The following is a 21,432-nucleotide window of genomic DNA, read 5'->3' on the forward strand; positions in this document are numbered from 1 at the left end:
CTAGGCTTTTAATGTAGAATGTCTCTAGATGGTGAAAATTCAAAGATCCTAGTGTCTGTAATTCCCTTAAAAGTCAGGAGAAGTACTGACAACTGAAGACATTTGGAATTGTGTTCCTACAGATCCCAGATAGACGACATGAAGGCTTTAAAGGCTCAGTTCACCAAGGCACCATTTCAACTTTAGTTATTGAAATAACTTTACCCAGAGCATGTTCTGATGGTGCATGGTCAGAGCAGAAGGCTCTGTCACATGGGCTCTGCCACAGCCTGTTTTGAACTGGGTTTGTTCAATCCTTTATTAACAGAACAGATAAAGGAATGCAGCATATGTCTGTTACATCTGCAAGCCATGCACGAGCAGGATGCAACTGCAACGCTGTTGGATGGCAAGACAAGAATGCAAAACAATCCCAACCAGTTAGATAAGGCTGATGATAAAAGAAAATAACATGTAATTCAACAGAAGAGGAGCAAGGTAACACGATTCAGCAGGATTAATCTACTACACATATAGAAAATGACTGGGTAGGTAGCAGTTCATCAAAAAATGATGTGGGAGGTTATACTGGATCACAAGCTGAACATGAGTCAACAGTATCATACTGTAAGAAAAAAAGCAATCATCACATTAGATAAATCTAGTGGAGTATTGCCTGCAAAACAGGCAAAGTAATATTCCCTGTCTGTTCAGCACTGTGAGACGTGGCTGGCAGTGTCACATCAACCTGGAGTATCAAGTTAGTAGCAAAGATAAGGGCTCAGAGGAGGGAGCCAAGCACGACACACAAGAGGGAACAAATGAGAGGTTCAGCCTACAGAACCTGAAAAAAATATTTTCAAGTGTGTTGGGGGGAGAAGAATAATCAGCAACTGTTCTCTGTGCCTATGACAAATACAAACAGGTTTAAATTGCATCAAGAGAGCTCCAGCTTAAACACAGAGGAAGGGAAGCAATGTAATATAGTGGCTTTGGTCCCCACCAACAGATCTTCAAGTCCCCATCAGGGACAAACCTGTTCCACAGGAGCTGCTCATGCTCTGGGGAAGGAGTGTGCACTAGAATCCTCCTGGACTCCTCCAGCCCTGGTTCTGAGTGCAGGAAACACCAACACACAGGTCCAGGAGACACCACAAACAGCTCTCAGTGACATCTGTGAGACTCACTGACAGAACTGCGGCATTTATATGGAATTATCTATTCACCCCCACTGACTAGATCAGGAACAAACAGGTGATTAAATTTAATACTTTAAACTAGTCCTGACTTGCACTTTATCACCTGTAGCAATTTCTTTATTTTCCACCATCTTCCCAAGCTTGTATGTTTTTCTTTCATATACCAATAGTTCCAATATGCTTTTCTTGCTACATGGTGAAGTAACAGACATTTGTTTCACTGACCTGCCTTCCATGACTCTCTAGACATGAACTGACAGAGAGCACTGATACACAGCTTTTTGTAATCTTGACTGTTTCTCTTTGGATAATTGCTACATTCATAATTATTTTAAGAAGGACTGGAATTACTACAAGACAAACCCAGTGTAAGAAAATTTTAGACTAAAAGTAATTTTTGTGACTAACCTCTGAACTGCTAGGAAATTGTGATTTATAATAGGCATAGTAATAGCCTTTAATGACTGCAGCGCTTCTGGGTATCAATGAAAACAGACTGGCTCCTTTCAAAGCAGAAAGGGCATCTATCTTATTTTTTTTCTCCTTCATGGGTGGCCCATACATATCTTCAGGGTCCTCAGAGGAGCTTCCAACACCCCCACTGTGCGTTGCACACAGTGGCTGCCATTACCACGCTCATGTTAATGGGCTGCAGCTGATGCGACCCCTCCGAGCAGCAGCACAACCAGCACAGGCTGAATTACTGCCACTGGCTCTCTGTTACAGAATGCTGGCAAGTGGGGAGGAACAGCAGCAGCAAAGTAGTGAGGGCACAGCAAAAAATCATTAGGATTTTGTATTGGAAGGGAGCAGGAAACGGGAATCTGGATGCTGCAGCCTGGGGTCACAAGGCACAGGGCAGCAAGCACGGCTGACTGTTCCCAACGACAGTGCAGCCCATATGCCAGAACATTTGCCACTTCCCACTCCCTCTGTGCAACTGCAATCCAAAATTAATAAATAAATTAGGGATAATGAACATAAACAAGAAAAATCGCAAGCCTGTGGCAAAAAGAGATCCTGTTCAACCCAAGTATTTTTCATGTTGCAGAGAACTTGCTTAGGAAACAAACATCCTCCTGAAAGAAACGAAGTAGCCAGTTATAAGACAAATATTTTGGGAAAACAGAAACTCTGCATGTTCTCTTTCATTCTACTAAAACTAAAGAGGAAACTGAGTGCTTTTTCAATATAAGTGTAACATTTCCTTATGCCAGGAGACAAACTCTGCCTAGGTTAAGTCTGGACATTAATGGAAGCAAACAGCTGAATGCTGGTCCCTGGTGTTTCAATTATTCTCTCTTTAGAGGTTGTGCTTCCAAGAAATTAAAGAAGCACGATTTCCCAGTAAGGATCATGTTTTGCAGGCTGTTGCAATGTTTTTATTTAAAGCTGTTTGATTTGTATTTGCAGAAAAGCTCAGTTCATCCCTCTGCCTTCTCATCTCTTCCCCTGCAAAGTGCTTGCCAGGGTCAAAGCCCAGTGGAGGCTGCAGAGCTGCTTGCCCGAGTCCCTGCTCAGCACAAGGCCAGCCAGAGCAGGCTCCAGGACCATGTCCACTTGGGTTCCAAGTATCTCCAAGAACAGAGACTTCACAGTGCCTCTGAGAAACCTCTCACAGTGTGACAACCCTCACACTGAAAGCTTCTTCCCACATTTAAGTGCAAGGTCCTGCACTGCAGTGTCAGTGCCCATTTTCTTCTGCCCTTGCTCTGTGCATCTCAACACACTCTCACAAGGAATTTATACACAATGACGAAGTCTCCCCCTGAGACCTCTCTTCTCCAGGCTAAACAATCCCAGCACTCTCAGCCTCTCCTTTCAGAAATACTAATAAATAAATATTAAAATAAAATATCAATATATCATGGCATCCTGAGCAGTAAGAAAACCCTGCCATGGCAGGGCTGGGCAAGGACACTTCTGGGTTTTACCTGGAAAAGCAACCCTGGGGTTCATGTAGGCACCAAAAGGAAAACTGAATGTGAAGCCAAATCCTCTTCAGAAGCTTTGGCTAGAGCACAAAAGGTTTACATACACAAAAAGGGATACAGATCAATTCCTCCTGCAGTGCTCCACATCAGGATCCTGGAGAAATCTGTCTGGAATCACTGGCACAGGTTCATCCCAACCCCCTTGTCAAAGCGCTCAAAGCTGGAGTTCCCAGAGGCAAGGACTGGACTTTGCTTTTCAAACATCACTTTATAGTCTTAGTTCTTACTACTTCCATTTGCCTGAAAATAAAAAATTCCACTTGATACAGCAACGGCCCTAATTTTGAATATACCAGTAACCTCAAATCAAACAGAAACTCCCTTCTTTCCTTATGTTACTCAAATTCATTCTATGAGAAACATTAAGCAGCAGATTTCCAATGAAATCTTATCCTCTGTAGTTTTAATCTCTTCTTGCCCTTCAAATAAGACTTTTAAGTATTATCTATACTGCTAAAATATTCTATGAGCTGTGCACATGGCCCATGCTGCTGTTGAACCAAGTACTTCCCCTCCTTGAGTTTGCAATGAAATAAGCTCCCTCTAAAAAAACATGAGACTCATCTCCAGAGTAGAAATTAAGGCAGAAGGAGGCCTACACATAAATATCAATGAAATTAGGCAATGAGAACTGGCATTAGGTCAATGAAAATTAAGCAAGAAAATATTTCACTGCTAGAATAAATAAGTTTGAATTGCCACATGCAAAAACCGTAATTTCCAGAATGCTTTCAGCATCTGCTCAGGGAGATCAGAGCTCATGAGCTCTGTCAGTGTCAGTCAATTCCTGTACAAAGAACTGACTTTAAAATTAACATTTTCTAACCTTAAAAGACTTAAAACGATCAGCTTAGAGTTCAAAACAACAGGTATTTCACAATAAATAACTAATTGATACTGTTCCAGACATAGCTTATTTCCTAAAAGCCTAAGCATAAATAAAGAAATGAATAAATTATTCAACAGAAATTATTGTTTCATTTTCTTCCTTAATACCTATTTAGAGTGCCTAATTTGAAGCAGCGCAATTCTCTAACAGACAAATCCCTGAAAAAAGAGAGAAGCTTCAAATCTGTTGTTGGAGAAGCAGATTTATTCAGATAAAAATCAGTTAACTCCCCAGAATGCAGAAAAAAGTAATTTTGCTTGGGTTTGAGGAATTTGGTTCAAAGCTCTGAACTAGAAAGCAATATATACAGTTATTAAACAGTGTAAGGGGATTAACTCTACAGAGTGTTATTGACTACTCCAGTCTCATTAAGTGCAATTTTATTTAGATAAAAATGTCATCTTAAACATCATTTTTGTGTCAGAAGTTAGATCTGAAGAACAACATTAAAAATACATAGGCATCAGCAGTTCCCCGATCTGCAGCAGCTCTTTCTGGGGTCTCCCCTGGAACTCATGATGGAAATTATGGTTTTGATTTGCAACATGCCCATCACAAGAAGCTGCTTTTAAAAGAAGTTGTCCTGCAGAATGCAAGAAGTGTTTTCTGAGAGGCAGTTTCACTGGAGCATGTACAAGCTGAACGCAGAGAGCTGATGCCTGTCTGCCTCTCCTTCCTCCAAGAAAGGAAGGAAGGAAGATCAGGGAAAGAGTTCTGGGTTCCCAATGGATGTTCTCCTACTTGCAGATTTTATTAGAGAACTGTGAAGCTAATTACATGTACAATAACTTCAGTAACTGCTTTCCATGCGGAATCACAGACCAGAAAATAATGAAAACATGAATGGAAAAACCTCTCTGCTTTTTTCAACTGGCTGTTCCAGGAGGCTGCAGCAGAGCTGCTGCAAGCACCGAGCAATCCTCAAGAGGTGCTCAACAACCCCACCAAACACCAGAACAAATCCCAACATTCCTCAGGCTCTTCCCTTTTCCGAAAGCACCTGTAGGAGACACAAAAGAGCACCTGGAAGACACAGGCACGACTGTGGGCAGAGGAAGCCTCACACATCCCCACATACTCTCCAGAGACAGACCTTGACCTGCCTATGGGAATCAAGCTCCTGTCAAAATAGCAGAGGGGTACCTGGGAATTTTCTGGACTCTAAACCCGGGAAAAGTGGGAAGCCTACACCATCTACACTGTTCCAAACTATCCCACGGGATTGTGGATGCTGGGGTTCTTTGGTCTACACAGTCAATGCTTTCTAAACACTATTCACAGCCTTCCTAAGTTTTAATATTGGATGTGGTGATGGCTGAAAAGGATGGAGGTTTTGAAACCTCAATGGGGAGAACAAACAGCTTTGGACCGTGAATAACATCCTACCTCTAAAAAACTTACAAGAGATGGTCTCCATAGTGAACTCTTATAAAAAGAAAAAAGAGGTACTTCAATAAAGCTTGTATGAATTTTGTTTGTTTTTAACCAAAAATCATGCTAGTAAAAATCCTAGAATGGAAGCAATTACATTTTTATGCATTTGCATGAGCTTGGCTACCTTTGGTTTCATACACTTGCTTAGAGCAGAACATGCTGGCAGAGTTTATTCATCTTCCCTTATGAAAATAAACTGTGCTGCCACGCAGTTGTCCCCAAACGTAGCTGCCTATGCAAGTGAAGTTACCCTGCTCCATCAGCACAGGCCTGCTTGGGCTGGGCAAAGAAATGTGAATCACTGCAGATGAAGAGATGCACAGAAAAACAAAAAAGTGGCTGTGCCTCTCACCTGCTTGTGTTGTCTGCTGTGAGTTGTTTTGTTTAGGTGTGTTTGAGAGGCGCTGGAGCTGTGGTGGGACTACACTGAAGAAATAATACATTCAACACCCTGATGCCATTCCACCCACTCCCAGTTGCCACAGCCCCACTGCATGCCAATTAAACCTGAACTTCTAATTTTGAAAAACGTCTTTTTTTGTTAATTATAATCTTAAAAAACACTACAAAAAAAAAAGGGCATAAAGCCAATAGCAAGAATATCATATTGCACACCACTTTCAGTATCCTACTCCTTCTTTCCCTCCTTCCCCAAGAGGCCACTGGTGATCATCACTCCCAAGCACTGAGTTCACATCAGGAATCAGATCCCCTGGGACACTGCTGAACTGAAGTGCAGCCCTACATGCCCCTGCTCCCTACCCCTCAGGACCAATGTTCTCACCACCATCAGTTAAAATGAATAATTAACAAAGAGGAAAAGATCCCTGTGCCTCAATCGTCCTCTGCCATACTGCAGACATGGAGATCTTTCCCTTAGGCTAAAGAAGAAAATTCTTAGTGAACATATCTTAAACATTATCATGCATCAGTGATCAAGACTAAGTTTATTATCCTGCAAACAAAAACAAAGACAAAAAAAGTAGAACAGATTACACCCCAGTAACTTTCATTAAGAGATGCAGTGATGGCATTTCTAAGGAAGGCAATGGCTCCACAAATCACCTCAGCTCACACCCCATCATCAGGCCACAGTGTTGGCAGTGATGTGCAGTGTGTGGTATTTGTGGCACTACTGGGGAAAACTATTTTAAGTCTAATTAACATGAAATTTTTAGAATGCAGATGCTTTTCATTTATACATAAAACAAAATGCCGTGACATTTCTCCCATCCATTTATCATAAACAAGTTAATTACTGTGTAACAAATAGCTCCTGCTAGAATCTGTATGTTTTTGAGCATGTTAGAGAGCTGACTCAGGCAAATAAGATGAACCACAAAGTAGTAGCTAATAGCTTACGGCATACTTATAATAAAACAATGACTCTGTAAAAGCTCTTGTTGTCAAATTAAGGCTAAGCTATTTCCATTGGAATAAACCAATTATAAGCAGTCATTATCTGTTTAACTTGATTCAAACCTAGAATACTATAAACACTTTCATTTTGATGCATTTATAACAGTGCATACATTTGAGAGCTGGATGTTGCAAAGCTTAAAGGGGAAATGCTGAGTTTATTGCCATGCAGCTCATCCTGAGCCATGGAACATCCAAACTTCCCCGTGTGGAGGAATTTCACCACCATGCTGAGGTCTCCATGCTCCCTGATTTCTGACGGACAAACCTTTAGGTATAAACTGGCCCAGGACTGCCCACCTCTCCTTCTAAGGACAAGGTGAGCATTATCCATAAAAATCTCACGTTTGCTCCATGAAATCCCCCAAGAGCCATCCCAGCTACACGCACGCTTTTTCCGCCCCCCAAATTCCATGAAAGCACTGACAGGTGAATTCCTGCCTACATTTTTTTTTCCTTTTTTTTTTTTGCTCAGGCAAACAGTCCCATTTGGCCTGCAGATGAATTACTGAATGCTGATGAATAAGATGGTGGTAGCTGGCAGCAAAGCTTTGCGTGGTAAGATGGTGTGAAATAGTACATATGTCAATCTATCAAACATGATAATGTAAGCAATCTGAACCCATTTTTGGTCTGAACTATTGTACAATACTTCACCCAGATGGAAGAAAGAGATAAACATTTTATGCTTCAGACACATCAAGTGCTAGGAAGTAAAATTAAATCTAAACTGGAAAACTACCAATTTTACATGCTAGAGTATATATAAAGAACAACACAAGCATGAAGAAGAATTTTCTCGCCCATTATTGTATAAATTAATTACATATATTTGCTTCCTATGATAAACAACAGCATGTATTTGACTGTAGATTAAAAGGTGCAAAGATGATAGTTTGCTTATTAGCAAACACAGTGCTTGCACTTTTTTCTTCCTCCTTTTGTTGAGAAAATGCTTATAAATCATAGAACTTGTGACAATGTTACCAGGACATGAATCTTACAAGTGGGGCATGGATACATAATGTCCCCAGGGTGAGTTCAGCCCTAAATCAGAGGCAGGTTTGCCATGACTAATGTAGAACTACAACTGGTCCCTAAAGGATAAAATCAAATAGAAATATATTTTCATTCAAATCAACTTGACAGCCTGTGTAAATATAATTTCATATTTAAAAATTATCAGTTAAACCAGAAATGAAATGACAGCCAGTGTGCTGTTTTTAAAGTCCCAGCCATCTAATGCCTCGAAACAGACCCTTCTGCTCCATCCCTGCTGTCTACCTCCATAAACACAGCACAATATATCAAGCACTAAACTTGAAAAACACTCTTCTGAGCAAAGGTATTTATGACATGGCTTTCTACAGTACTCAGAGAACATTGTTTTATCAAGTAATTTGCAAAGCTAAAAGAGCATGAAATCTACTCAGTTTCCAGACTGGCCTGCAAGGCCGCCTTCACGTTTGGGAAAAATTGCTACAAAGTGTGTGAACTACTGCTGTTTGGTCTCTTTAGAGTTGCATATTCTTGGGCTTGTCCATCTCAATTCCCTCTGTGGTTACCCTTCAAACTAAAAATAAACTCCCCAAGGTCTACTAATTAATGCCAGGCCAGTCAAGAGAATTCCTGAACAGCAACACTAAGACAACTGGGCACAGAAACAAAAGTGATTGCCAGCTCATGCAGAGCAAAAATGTCCAGTCCTGGATTCTGCTGAAGCCAGAGAGAGCACTGACAACTCTCCCTCTCTTCTGAGAAAAATCAAAGTAAAGGAGCAGGTGTTTGCTCTGGAGGAAGACAGAAATCCCAGCTTTCTGGCAGAGACACATGCATGTGAGCAAAATGTGCTCAGGAAAACACTGCAAAGGGTTTATAAAGCCTGGAGAGGAGCACCAAGTCCTGATGTGCTCCCAACTTCCTGGGTTGCTGGGAGGGGATTCTGATCTTCAAAAACGCTCTTGGAATAAAATATTTTTCTGTATCATGCAAATATAAAGTTTAATTATTTTTAACTTGAAAGGGAGACAGATCAATACACAGGATAATCTATTGTTATTTGGATTACGAAGACATCTTAGAGTTTACAATCACAAAAGTGGTTATAATCCTGCAATTACTATAAAGCTAATTGGTAGTTTCTTTTTGCCTGTGTTTTCATGTTGTCAGTGGGGCAGTAATGAAAATGAATGCCACATTTGTGAACAGAATGTCTGTAGGCTTGTTTACCACATTTCCAACAACAACGTCTGCTTTATCATCCATTTCAAAGCAGAGATAATTTAGGGATCTTTGAATTTCATACATAAAAATACTTTCTAAAATATCAGATGCAGAGTTCCTTCAGACAGGGTGGGAGTGGGAGACTCAAGAGTGAAGTGATGACCTCGCATAGTATAACAAACAATCCACCTGAAGCAGACAGCATGCAGACTTGGAATGATTCATCTGTATTCAAAACTGTGCTCAGGTAAACCACTTAGTGTTTCATCCTCCTACAAACATAATTCTGCAGACAATTTCACCATCAAAACCAGCATCTTTAAGCCTCCTTTCACCTCCTGAAAATACAGTTATTGCAGAAGCTATTAAGCTTTTTATTCCACTTACCTTTGAGTAACTTCTGCCCTTCATTGATGTTCTGGGAGATGAATGCTGTGTAGTCTTGTTCTGAGAAGCCAGGCTTGCATGTGGGTCTAACTGTAAGATCCCCATTGTGTGCCTGCAAAAACAAAACAAGGAAAATGCACACCATGACTTTTGTCATTTGGGAAAACGTTTTGCACCCAATGATGAAGTGTTTAGGCATGAGCAAACCTGAACAGTAAAGCAGTGTGCAAGTAGAAGTTGCTTGTGTTAGAGTGCCTATCTGTTGGAGGGGATCCATACTGTAGCTGCAAAAAATAAAATGGGCCAGCAATAGTTGCCTGACTACAAGAGAGCATTGTTTGTAGGAAGGCTGGAATACTGGGCACTGTCAGAATAGGCGAGGAAACAAAGAGCAGCAATTCATCAAGGCGCTGTGCTCGAACTGGAGACAAGCAAAGGCCTGATGTTACAACATCCAAATCACTGAGGTTTGCTACTGAGAAACTGGGCAGACCCCAGGATGGGAGAGGGAGAAACACAGGAGCCTGCGACCTGGTGAGGACACCCTTCCTTCCCCTTCACCCTGCAGCAGCATCCCAGGCTCTGCCTGCTGCTGCCTCTGGGACCCTCCAGGCTCTGCACTTGCCCCGGCAGTGGGCGGGGATGGAGGGGATCCCAATTAAAAACGTAACCATGCACAGTCTCGCGCACAACGTGCCAGCCCCCAGAGGGAAGCAGCCAACTAAACACTCAGCTGCAACTTTGGACTGTGCAGAGGATCCAGCCCCCGCCACAGGGACAGGGCAGTCCAGTCACAACAGCCGAGGTTCCTTGGGATTCCCCGGCAGGGAAGGTCCCAGACCCCAGCTCCAAAGGAACTCGCTGACAGCACACAAGCCCGTGATTTATGCCTAGCGAGTGCCAGGTGATTTACGCACTAACAAGTGCTGGTGGCAGGGGATTTCTAACGCGCCCGGGCTGTCGGCAGAGCCAGCCAGAGCATCGCTTAGCGATGCTGGCGGCACCTCCGACGCCTCCAGACCCAGCAGCGCCGACTGAAGCCGGGGGACCGGGAGCGGCGCTTCCCCGGCAAAGTGCAACTCCAGGCGTGCACCTGCCTCCCCGGGGGAGAATCGCAGCCCCCCTGGGTCCCCCGAAACACTCCTGCACACAGACAGCGCTGCATTAGACAGACGGAAGGGAAGCGGAGAGAAGGGTCCTTTCGGATGAGCTTAGTAAGCAGAACACAAGCCAATGCACTCGGCTTAAAATCACGCTCGGGAGACGGATGCCAGCTACTGCATGGGAAGCGCAAGGAAGCGGCGGCTCTGTTGGACTCTGACCGCGGCGGGCAAGATGTTGCCATTAGGAAACATTTCAAAGGGTCTCACCGAGGATAGCGGGCTTTGAATCTGAGATCGCCCCATTATTAGAGCGGTGCTCGCTAGACGAGAGCGCATCGGGGCTATTCCTGCGCACCCACCAGCCTCCCCAGGGCTCGGGACATCCTCACAGATTCAACTTGGCACCGGGGGATTGAGGCAGAGGAATAAGCGGCTCTTGTTCCTGCAGCCAGCCCAGCCCGAAACCCAGCAGCCACCCGGCTCGCTCTGTAACACTGCAGCCACGCGTTCAGGCGCTTGTTGATGTTCTACAGAAACCTCTCAATTTCAGGCGGCGTGTGAATAAAACCCTAAAAATCGCGAACTTTTCAGAGCATCACCCCCCAGCACGATCCGGGTCCGCTCGGTGGGTCTAGGGGCTCGTCAAAATAAAAAGTTACGGGCTGCAGCGCGGCGCAGGCTCCGCGGGGCTCGGCGGGGAGCGCAGCGCGGCCGCGGGGGCACCGCGGGGCTCGGAGCGGCTCCGCGCCGGGACGCGCCGCTGCCCCCGAAGTTTCTGCGGCGAGGCCCAGCGCGGAGGGCAACTTGTGCCGGTACCGCGGCGGCACCTGAGTCCCGGCTCAAAAAACCAACAATTTAAAACTGCACAGCGGCGATTTAGAATTTAAAAAGGGGCCGAAACGGCGGAGCAGCGGCAGGAGCTGCGCGCAGCCACCACCATCCTCACACTCGACCGCGAAGTTGCCGCGGCGAGCGCGGAGGAGCCGCGGCGGGGATGCTCCTCGCCCGCTTCCCCGGGGCGCCCCACTTACCGCCGCCGAGCCCCAGACGGGAAGGAAGAGCAGCAGCAGCAGCAGCCGGCGGCTCGGGCCGGCCGTCATGTCCCCGGCGGGCGGTGCGGTGCGGTGCGGTGTGCGGTGCGGTGTGCGGTGCGCAGTCGGGCCGGGTCCCGCAGTCGGGCCGGGTCCCGCAGCCGCCCCGCGCCCGCCGCTCGCTGCCCGCTCCGGGCTGCAGGTGAAGCGCCCGCCGCGCGCCGCCGCCACGCCCCGCCCCGCGCGCGCGGGCACGCGCCGCTTAAAGCGACAGGCACCGCCCCCCGCGGGAGGGGAGCGGGGCGGGGGGGAGGAAGGTGATGGTGGTGATGGTGATGGTGATGGTGATGGAGGAAAGGGGTTCGGCGGTGTCGCCGCCGCCGCTTCTGAGCTCCGCGCCGTGCCGAGCTCCGCGGCCCGCGGGAGCCTCGTCAGTCCGGAGAAGAAACTTACATGTGTGAATTGTCGCGAAAAGCTGATACATTCGTGGGGAAATAAGCAAACAAACCAACCAGCCAGAGCGTCCAGAGATGATGGAGGGACATCATAGAATCACCAGGGTTGGAAAAGAGCTTTAAGGCTGGTTAGGGCATGGTGGTGATGATGCCAAGGTTGTGGTTTGATCCCCGCCATTCACTCAAGGATTGGACTTTTGGACTTGAAGATCTTCTGTGTCCCTTCCAGCTCAGATTCTGACTCCCTGACCATTAACCCAGCACTGCCACTGTCACCCCCAAACCATCACTCAGTGGCACATCCAGACACCTCTGAAACACCTCCAGAGATGGTGATTCCACTGCCTCCCTGGGCAACCTATTCCAATGCCTGACCACCAGTGAATATTTTTTCTAATATCTAATTTCTAATATCTAATCTCAATCTGCCATGTCTCAGTTTAAGGTCATTTCCTCTAGTGACCTCTTCGTGTGCCCACAAGCGAACAAGTAGCACTCCCAGGGGAAAATTGGTACAGCCCTGGAAAGATGTGCTTAGTGGGCAAAAAACCAACATGCCCAGGTGAAAACCAAGTGTATCCCATGAGGAAAAATAAGTGTGTCCACAGAAAAGATCTTTGTCCAGTGGTTGATGAGCATATCACTTGAGGAGAGCAGAGCCCAGAATGTGAGGGAAGGGTGGCGTGAGGGAGTAGTAGCAAATCTACAAAAAATTACATATTGGGGAGGAAAAAACTGATCTATCCAGAGACAAAAATCCCAGGATAGGGTAGAGAAATGAGTAGTGCCAGAATTGCCTCCTCAACCGTATCTGTGAACCAGCCTGAGCCTGGCCCTGCTTTTCTTGGAGGGAAATAGGCTTGTCAGGCCTAATCCACATCCACATTAGTAGCAGAGAAAGCTAACTCCACTAAACTAGCAAATTCCTGGTGTAAAAATAAAGGCAGATCAGTGCAGGGGCAGAAAGTGAAACTCCATCAGTCTCACAGAAAACTGAAAGCAGCGGTTTCAAGCAGAGTGTGGCTCCTGCTCTTTTCCTACAGCACGACCCTGGCACCCAAACCCCAACCTCTGCCTCTCCAGCTCAACGCCACAGATAGGAATTCCCAGGCACGAGTGTTTTGTGCATATAAATCCGACAGCAATTTGCATAAATAGATGCATATTATCTGATGTACGTGCAAAATCTGACATTGCAGCTGAAAAATCCGGCCATTAAACTATTCTGTTGGATTTGCACGTTTCCCAAGGAATGAGACACATCAATCCACTGGCTGCATCTTTGGCTATTGAGTAGATTTAATGGCATTGTTTTAACACCTAGAGACGTTAGCAAAGAACTGAGGCCTCATTGTACTGAGCTCTATAGACAAGAATAATGAAAAGATTGTTCCAACCCCACCAGTCTTAGTGGATTATGGGGTTTATTTTGTTTTTAAATAAGTATTTCTGAGTTTATTATATAACATGAAATAAATCCCATCATTGTATTGAATTTAATGTAGACCCTTTCTTATGAAGCACTTCCACAGTGGCAGAAATAATCGAGTGACACTATCACAGCAAAAATAAATCCCTATATATCTAAAAAAATCTAAATTTTTTTCCTTTTATCTTTATCCTCAGTTTCAAAGCTTGAAGCAGATTGTTCCAGGTTTAAGGGCAGTAGCTATTTAAATAAAACTACAAGTACTCCCTGAAGACTACTGAGGATATTTTGGATTTGGGCAAAATACACTGTGGATGTTCCTTTTTGAATACCTATGGCCAGTTATTTTGCCTCTTGCTGGACTACAGCTGTTGCTGTGCAAGTGCTCGCTCTGCTTGATAACTTTGTTAATATGACAAGTTCTACAAGTATTGTCAAAATAAGTCTGACACCACAACAGATTGTGAAGAAAAGGCAGAGCAGTAGTGAAAAAAAAATAGAATTCTTCAACATGTTTACAGTTGATTTCTAATCTGATGGCAAATTGATTTTTTTCCCAAACTAGTTTGCCATCCCGCTTTTCTAAGCTGTGGTAACAAACTCTGTGCTCAAGGAATGAGGCTGCAAATGGAGTGAATTCTCAGTTGTGTTTCCAGTAACAGTGCCCGGTGTGAGACAGCAGGTGCCTCCCAAACTGAGCTGTTTCCAGAAGGAGCAGAGGAGAATCCAGATCCATGTTCAGACAGTGGAAATCTCTGGTTTATGTGTGTGGTTGCTTTCACTCTACCATTTTCCTTCAACTTTTGACACTCCAATTAATTTTGGAAGGAATTACAGTTTTTCTAACTGATTAACTACTATTTGAACTACCTCCTTGTTTGGTGGCACATCACATGAAGTGCTCATAAAATGTCTTCCTTCAGATCTTTAAGGAAAATTAAAATATGCCACTTACATTTTTGTACCTACTGAATTTTTCCCAAACTTTAAGATTGCAGGCCTGAGCTGGGCCTGAACATATGTTATTTGGGAGGGTTTGCTTCACTTGGAGTCTGCTGGGAGACTGGTTAGGAATTGGTGTTCTGGCACAAAAAAGAAATAGGAAGCTCCACCATCTAACACAGGAATGCTACAAGATGTGGGTTTGGCCGGATGAAGACATTTAAGGGTGTACACATGCACTGTAAATCAACTTGCTAAACACCTCAAGAGCAAAACTGCTGATCCTAGGAGGCAACTTTCTGTACTGCACAACACTCAAGAGAATAAAGGGCTCATAGATGAGACATCTCCAGAGCTGACTGTGCCAGGATAATGAGGAGCGCAGAGCACACGAGGGATTTTTCCCTCCTTGATGCACACATGTAATTCCTATTGACAGCAGTGGGAGTTGCACATCCACACCAAGGGGACAATAGAACCCTTAGTGGTGGAGATGAGTATCGGATGTGAGCTCTGTGACCACGGAGAGGGAACCAGGGAGAGGGAGGTGTGATCACTGAGGGACGGTACAACATACAATAAAATTGTCAAGCAGCCATCAAGTATGTGAAAGCATGGGAATAACAAATTAAATGGACAGGAGGTGAGAAAACAGGGTCTCAAGAGGCTTTTGCCTTCCTAGCTTAGGGCTGATATCTGAATTCCTTATCTGGGAAATATTCCTGCTGGCTTAACCCGTTTAATTCTCTGACAAGTAAATATTTCTCTGAACTTGAGTAAATAGTTGTGGCCCAGATGCCAAGGATAAAAAGCGGTTTTATTAAAAAGTGCGATAAACAAGAAGAAATTAAATTAATACAGTGTGCAGGCCTTACTGTAGGTTTCTTCTGTGTGATCTGATGATTCTTGCTTTTCAAGCAGGAGAGAGCTGGATGACCAGTGGTTCAGAGTCATTATTACTAATTTGGGTTTGTGTCAGAAGCAGTAACAAAGGACACAACAGGAAATAGTGATGATTCTAGTTTGATAGATAATGGCAAATTATGTGTTTGTGACAGCAGTTCAAAAATAAGATGTATGAGAAAGGCCTTCAGATTTAATCTGCATTTGGGATCTTTTAGGGATGCGTAGGGAAGAGGGGACAAGATGAAACTGAACAGTGAAGTGAAATGTAAATCGAAGCTATGGAGAAATTAATGATCAGGAAAAGAAAAACTTCTACCAGATCTTGATGGAAACCAACAGAAGAAGCAAAGGATGCTCCTGAGTGGGAAGACCACAACCACAGAAGGAAAATAACTAATGCTAAAAGCCAGAGTTTGGTCCATTTATGTAAGTTTTTAAAGTAACAGCAACTGGAACTGCATGAATGGTTGGGCACAGCTCAACATTCTGGATTGCTTATGATCTGGCTCCAGTACAAAATCTAAAGACAAAATGATGAATCACAGAGGAGAAATGACTTGAAGAAAGAATCCACAAGAAAAGGCTGCACTGAACAGGAATGGGATATGCTTTAGTCCAAGCTGATTCCATCCCTGCACGTGCTCCCTGTGTGCTGGAATGGTGGGAATGACACAGCTATCTCCCTGGTTAAACAGCTCTTTTGAAAGCACATTTTCAGTCCTGCCAGACAGGCTGCAATGCCAAGGAATTTTAACCTTCTTTCTTTTACACTACCTACTCATCCGCACATTGTGGATCCAAGGGATTCTTCTTCCCAGCTGGTCATGCGAGTGGCAATGAGGAAAACACAACTTCAGAGGCCCTGTACAAACCCTTCCTGCTCACTTAATTACACCGGCCAAGGGAGGCCAACTTTGGTGCACTCTGACCTCCAATTATGAGGCACACTGTGGTCTCCTCACTGAGCTGTGCAGGCATTAGTGGCAGCATGCCAGCAATGGCTATATTAAAATCAATTTGAGACTCCCAATTCTATGTCTCTTTCACCTCAGGTGAGGTAACACACCTTATACTGATGGAACTCTTTGTAAAATATTGTAAAACAAAAGTGACCTATGCAAAACAAGTAACAGTTCTATTCTTTTTTTTTTTTTTTGTATTCTTGCAAAAATAAAGGAAAAAGAGAAAAGCAGACTGAGAGGCTTAATAGATCTGTATCTTTGCAGTGGATGGAAGTTTAAAGAAGGGGTATTAAAAAAAAAAGCAGAAAAATAGAATTAGGTTTATTTTCAGAGTCACCAAGGAGAATAAACTGCAACAGCTCCCTGACACAGCAGGCAGGCAGCTCCCAGGCTGCTCCATGAGGCAGTGCTTGATATTCATGGAAGCAATGAAATCTCACCAGATATAGTACAAAAAAGAGATGAATAGCCAGTCTGTGATTTTAAAAGCAGGAGGAAGGCCACAGATTCCCAGTTTCCCCAAAGCCTTCAAAAACTTACTGATTTTAAGACTCTCCTCATGTGAGCACCTGTTTAAGCAATATCGTGCCATCACCTCAGGAACAGAGAGTTACCTGAAGAGTCATCACCTGCTTTACCTGGAACAGCAATGGGAGAAGAGAACATTATCAAGTACTATAATATAATACAATATAAACCCAGGGATTTCCTCCCCACCCTCTCTGTGCACCCTCCTCAGCAGCTCAGGAGGAGATGCCTTTTCTAAAAAGTCCTGTGCCTGTGATTTCCTGTGCCACTGGAATGCTCACTCTCACACATTCAGTGAGATACCAGGGGAAGGGGGCAGGATCTGTGATCCAGCATCTGACCTGTGAAACTCTACAGGATTGTAATTTTTACTCATCACACACCAGAAAACTCTGAATTAATATCAACATAAATAATATCTTTTTTAAGTGATTGCTGAAGGAAAATTAGAATTTTTCAAATGTGCAGTTTGTGCTGTTGTTATTGTTTATAGCAGCAAATCTCATCACCATTGCCTTCTTCTGATAGACATGGCCCCATATACATTGAAATGTTCACAGTAATAGAACTTATTCCAGTCCAAACCTCAAACTAAGTTACCCTGCTACAAGCACCAATATTAATAAATGATTGCTCTTTTTACCTAGCAGAAACCTGAGGTCCAGATCAGCCTTTCTAATATCACTGACACTACATTCTTTTCTCCTTGATCAGTAAAAAAATATGTTTTCCTCTGCACAGATTGGTAAAGCATAAATAGAAATGATGTTCTCAGCTCTCTCAGCCTTTTGTGGCACCCAGCTTGTTGGTATTCCTCACAAATATTTTTTCCTCACAAATATATCCAACAACAGTTTTAGCACTGCAGCAGATCCTCTAAATTGTGTGTGTGTGTGCGCCTGGTAAATGCTGAGGCAGAACTCCTCAGAGAAAGCCCCAGTTACCTGTTTAATACGAAGTAATTTTCTGGGGCTGTCAGCATTTTTGGTCAAAAACCACCTGGAAGACAAAGCACTTTGCAAGAGACAGCTTTGACAACCTATGGATTTTAATAGTGGAATTGAAAGGATAAGAAAAGAAAACTTGAAGAGAGGGGAGAGGGAGAGATGTGCTCTTGCAAGAGATTGCTTTGTGATAAAATATCTCACACTCAGAGTAATGCAACTTATTTCCAATTAGGAAAAATAGTGAGAAATTTACAGTGTTTGCCTCCTTGCAGCTCCTGTCAAGTTAAAGATGTATATGAAATTTATTTAAATGTCTGAATCCGTGATTTAGCTACAACTGAGGATAATAATATGATGTTCTACTAACAATATTACATTCCTAAGTGAAATAAAGCCTAGAAATAAAAGAAAGGGAACTATATAGGAACACCATATCCGTGAATAATATGGACTGACTGCAAGCCAAGAATAATAAAAACCAAAGTGTTCCACACATGCATAAACAGAAAGGAAGAGAAAGTGTAGAGTCACAGGGGTTAAAGTTTTATTAGCTACCATTGGTAGTCACCACCTGACTCCTGCTCAGCTGATAAAGGCTGTTTTTGATGTTGGTGGAGTTCTGTACATGAAGTAACTGCTGCTTTTGCCAGTGTCTAGAAATGCCTGAACTCCAAAGATTAATTTTTCAAGTTCATGCATTCATCTAACGAGATTATCTGCGTTTATCCTATTAACTCTGACCAGCAGATCCTGTGGCCTCACATCCCCTAATCCATTCCCAACTGCACACAGGCTTTCAAGTCAGACTGGAACCGTGTCCAGGACACACAAACAGGTGCTAAAAATGTTGGTACATCCAAGATTGGGTAACCCCCAGATAAAGAGTGGTTTTGGTCTCTTTGAGAGAGAAATCTATGGGAGATATTCCTGCACCATCGTCCGGTGTGAGCTACAGGCAGACTTGTGTTCTACTAAAGCTCATTTTAACTGATTTTGATTGTGCTAATCCATCAACAGGAAATGGCAGAATCATGGAACAGGTTTGATTGTAGGCCAGAAGCAGCACAGGATTAAATGGGACATTCTTAAGGTTTTAATAGTTACTACAAATTATGTCTGGTGCGAGTTGTGGGCTGAATGTGGTAACCTGGACTTCACCTATGCAGATATTTCACCAGAAGAGTCATTTGCAAGCTGATCCTTAAGTACTTTATGAGAGATAAATCTAATAACCTTTCTGGGAAAACCTCAGCAGGATGCAGACACTGTAATAATCCATATGCAAGCTACCACATTGTATTGTGTGCTGTCAGACAACTCAATTATTTTCTTCCAGATCTAACATAAGCTTCTGTTTAGTAAACATGATGAGAGTCAAACTTTTACATATATATATATATAAAGTGCTTAATTTGCATGCAAAATTGCCCTAAGTATGTATGCAAATAGGAAAACTCATGCACAGATGACTAATTAAGTGCATTTATGTGAGAAATTACCCAATGCACGCATGGAATCTCAGTAATTGTACACACAACTCTGTGAGCCATTGCCTTTGCAATTTGGACACGTAACTGATTGAAAAAATTGTTTCTCAGTACTCTGTTGGAATAACTGATGTGGAGCACACGGCCAGAAGTAGGACAGCTGAGGGGGCTTTGGGAAGAAACTGCAAAAGCTGGTGAGGAGCTTTACAGTAAGAACAGAATTTGCCATCTCTGCTGTTACTGCTTTTGTATTCACTTACAGCCATCCTGTGCTAATCTGTGGCTTGAAGAGAGTCATATCTGTAAAAAACACTCAGAAAAATAAAACCAGTGTGATGGCACAAGAGATGGTGCCATTAAAATTAAAGTCTGTAGCCTGCTGTTGCCTGTCCAGTATGTGTTTTGAAAACAAACAGCAAATTTTACTTTATGTGTCTTGATCAAGCTGCCTTTTGTCTCATCCAAGCAGGCTTTGTAGTATGACAGCACAATATCCCTCTGGAAGGTTCAGGGAGTTTTGGTGAGAAAAGGGGTGTCTATCTGTCTGTTTTAATTTTCCAGGCATTGATGTTATTATAAGTTCTGTTATCTCTAAACACAGATTAGTTCTCTTTATACCCCCAAAGTTAGAAAGTTCATGCTAACATTGTTAAAATTCAATACAGAGAACAAGTTCTTTCAGTATGATGTGATAAACATCCCTGACTTCAATGTCCTGCAGAATAAAATACCTGTCCAAATTGTTTGGATATGCTCTGGCTCCTGAAAGCAGGGAACATCCTCAGCCTTCTTTGCGATAGTCTCCTATTTTCTGGTCATTGTGTTGATATTGAGCATAACAGCTAGCAGAGCACCTGTTTATTTACCCACAACTCGAGGTCAAACGTTTCAATCAGCCACTAACACAGGCAAAATGTCTTTTTGGGCTCAGTCAAATAAGAGGAACAGGCACAGGGAAGGGGGGGGGGAAGAGGCTGGACAGGGATGCGCTGGCGCTGCCTGGCTCAGTCAGGGATGCTGTGCTGCAGGGACAGACTCAGCAGCCTGGTGAGGCTCTGAGCCTGAGAACTCAGGCAGGAGGGAAAAGGATGCGCTGTTGCAGGTTGGTTTGACTCGGAACGAAGTTCCTCAGATTCGATTTCAGAAGGGAGGATTTGAAGTCGACTTCTGCCACTAAGTGGTGCTCTAAACAGCGCAGCATCTTCTGGTGTGCCGCAATTCACAGGGACGAACAATTCACAGCACTGTCAAGCTGATTAGACTGATGCAGACACTTAACAAGTGTCCATTACGCTGATTTAATCCTTCTGTGCCACTGGATAAATCGGGGGGAAGAACAGGCCAATCCAAAAGATTAAAGAAATCCAAAGATTGAGCTCTGGTATACAGTATCTGAAGTGGAGGATTACAGAAAACAATTCTAGTTTTCTTTAAAGCTTTGTCTGGCTTCTTTCCATTCCTTTTTAATTATTACTATTGTTTTCTCCAAGTTTATGGTTGTTAGAACTTGAAGTACTTACCAAATAATACTGAAGCAAAACACTTAATTAATACTTGCAATTGTTCCAGAATTTATTTTTAAAACAGATGCTCTATCTTTTTATCAATTGAAAAAAAAAAAAAGGTAGAAAATGTTTTTTTCCAGAGTACATATCAACACGTAGATTTTATCCTTCCCACTCCCCAAAAAAGATGCAATTTAAAAACAGGGTGGAAATTTGGAAGGAGAATGCAAGCTTGCAGATTCTGTCTCCTCGGTCCCAGGAAAAGTGGAAACACAGCAGGCAGAGGAGCTGTTTTGGCGTTTTGACACCCTTGTTGTTGCCCACAAAATTGGGTTCGTTACCTGGTGTGCAACAAGCCAATAATTACACACTCCAGAGAGAGACACTGATTATTTATTTGAGAGTTGTGCAAGCCTGGATGCTCCGTGTGTTCCACAAATCAAGCACCAGCACTGGGCTTGCCATTATTTGTACACAGAAATTCGGATTTAGTGACTTTCCAAGAGCAGCCCCTCTGTTATGTTTGGTTGGTATTTTCCATCCAGGTTACATAACCCCGGCTGACACCTACACACGCTCAGGGGAAGGGTCTGCACCTGGGCAGGGTCTGTAA

The 21,432-nt window shown here is 43.5% G+C and overlaps 1 protein-coding gene across 1 annotated transcript in view; it reads right to left on the reverse strand.

Annotated features, from left to right (window-relative positions):
* Nucleotides 1-11,816, reverse strand: part of CDH4 (cadherin 4) — a 423,679-nt gene extending 411,863 nt beyond the window's left edge. The window contains exons 1-2 of the mRNA XM_048321825.1: nt 11,659-11,816; nt 9,525-9,636 (exon numbers count right to left, since the gene is read on the reverse strand). Of these exons, the coding sequence (XP_048177782.1) occupies nt 9,525-9,636; nt 11,659-11,727 (181 nt within the window). The 5' untranslated portion in view covers nt 11,728-11,816. The remainder of the gene's footprint in view (nt 1-9,524; nt 9,637-11,658) is intronic.
* Nucleotides 11,817-21,432: the final 9,616 nt, after the last annotated feature.

The sequence above is a fragment of the Corvus hawaiiensis genome, chromosome 17 (assembly GCF_020740725.1).
Source record: "Corvus hawaiiensis isolate bCorHaw1 chromosome 17, bCorHaw1.pri.cur, whole genome shotgun sequence".
Classification (NCBI taxonomy): domain Eukaryota; kingdom Metazoa; phylum Chordata; class Aves; order Passeriformes; family Corvidae; genus Corvus; species Corvus hawaiiensis.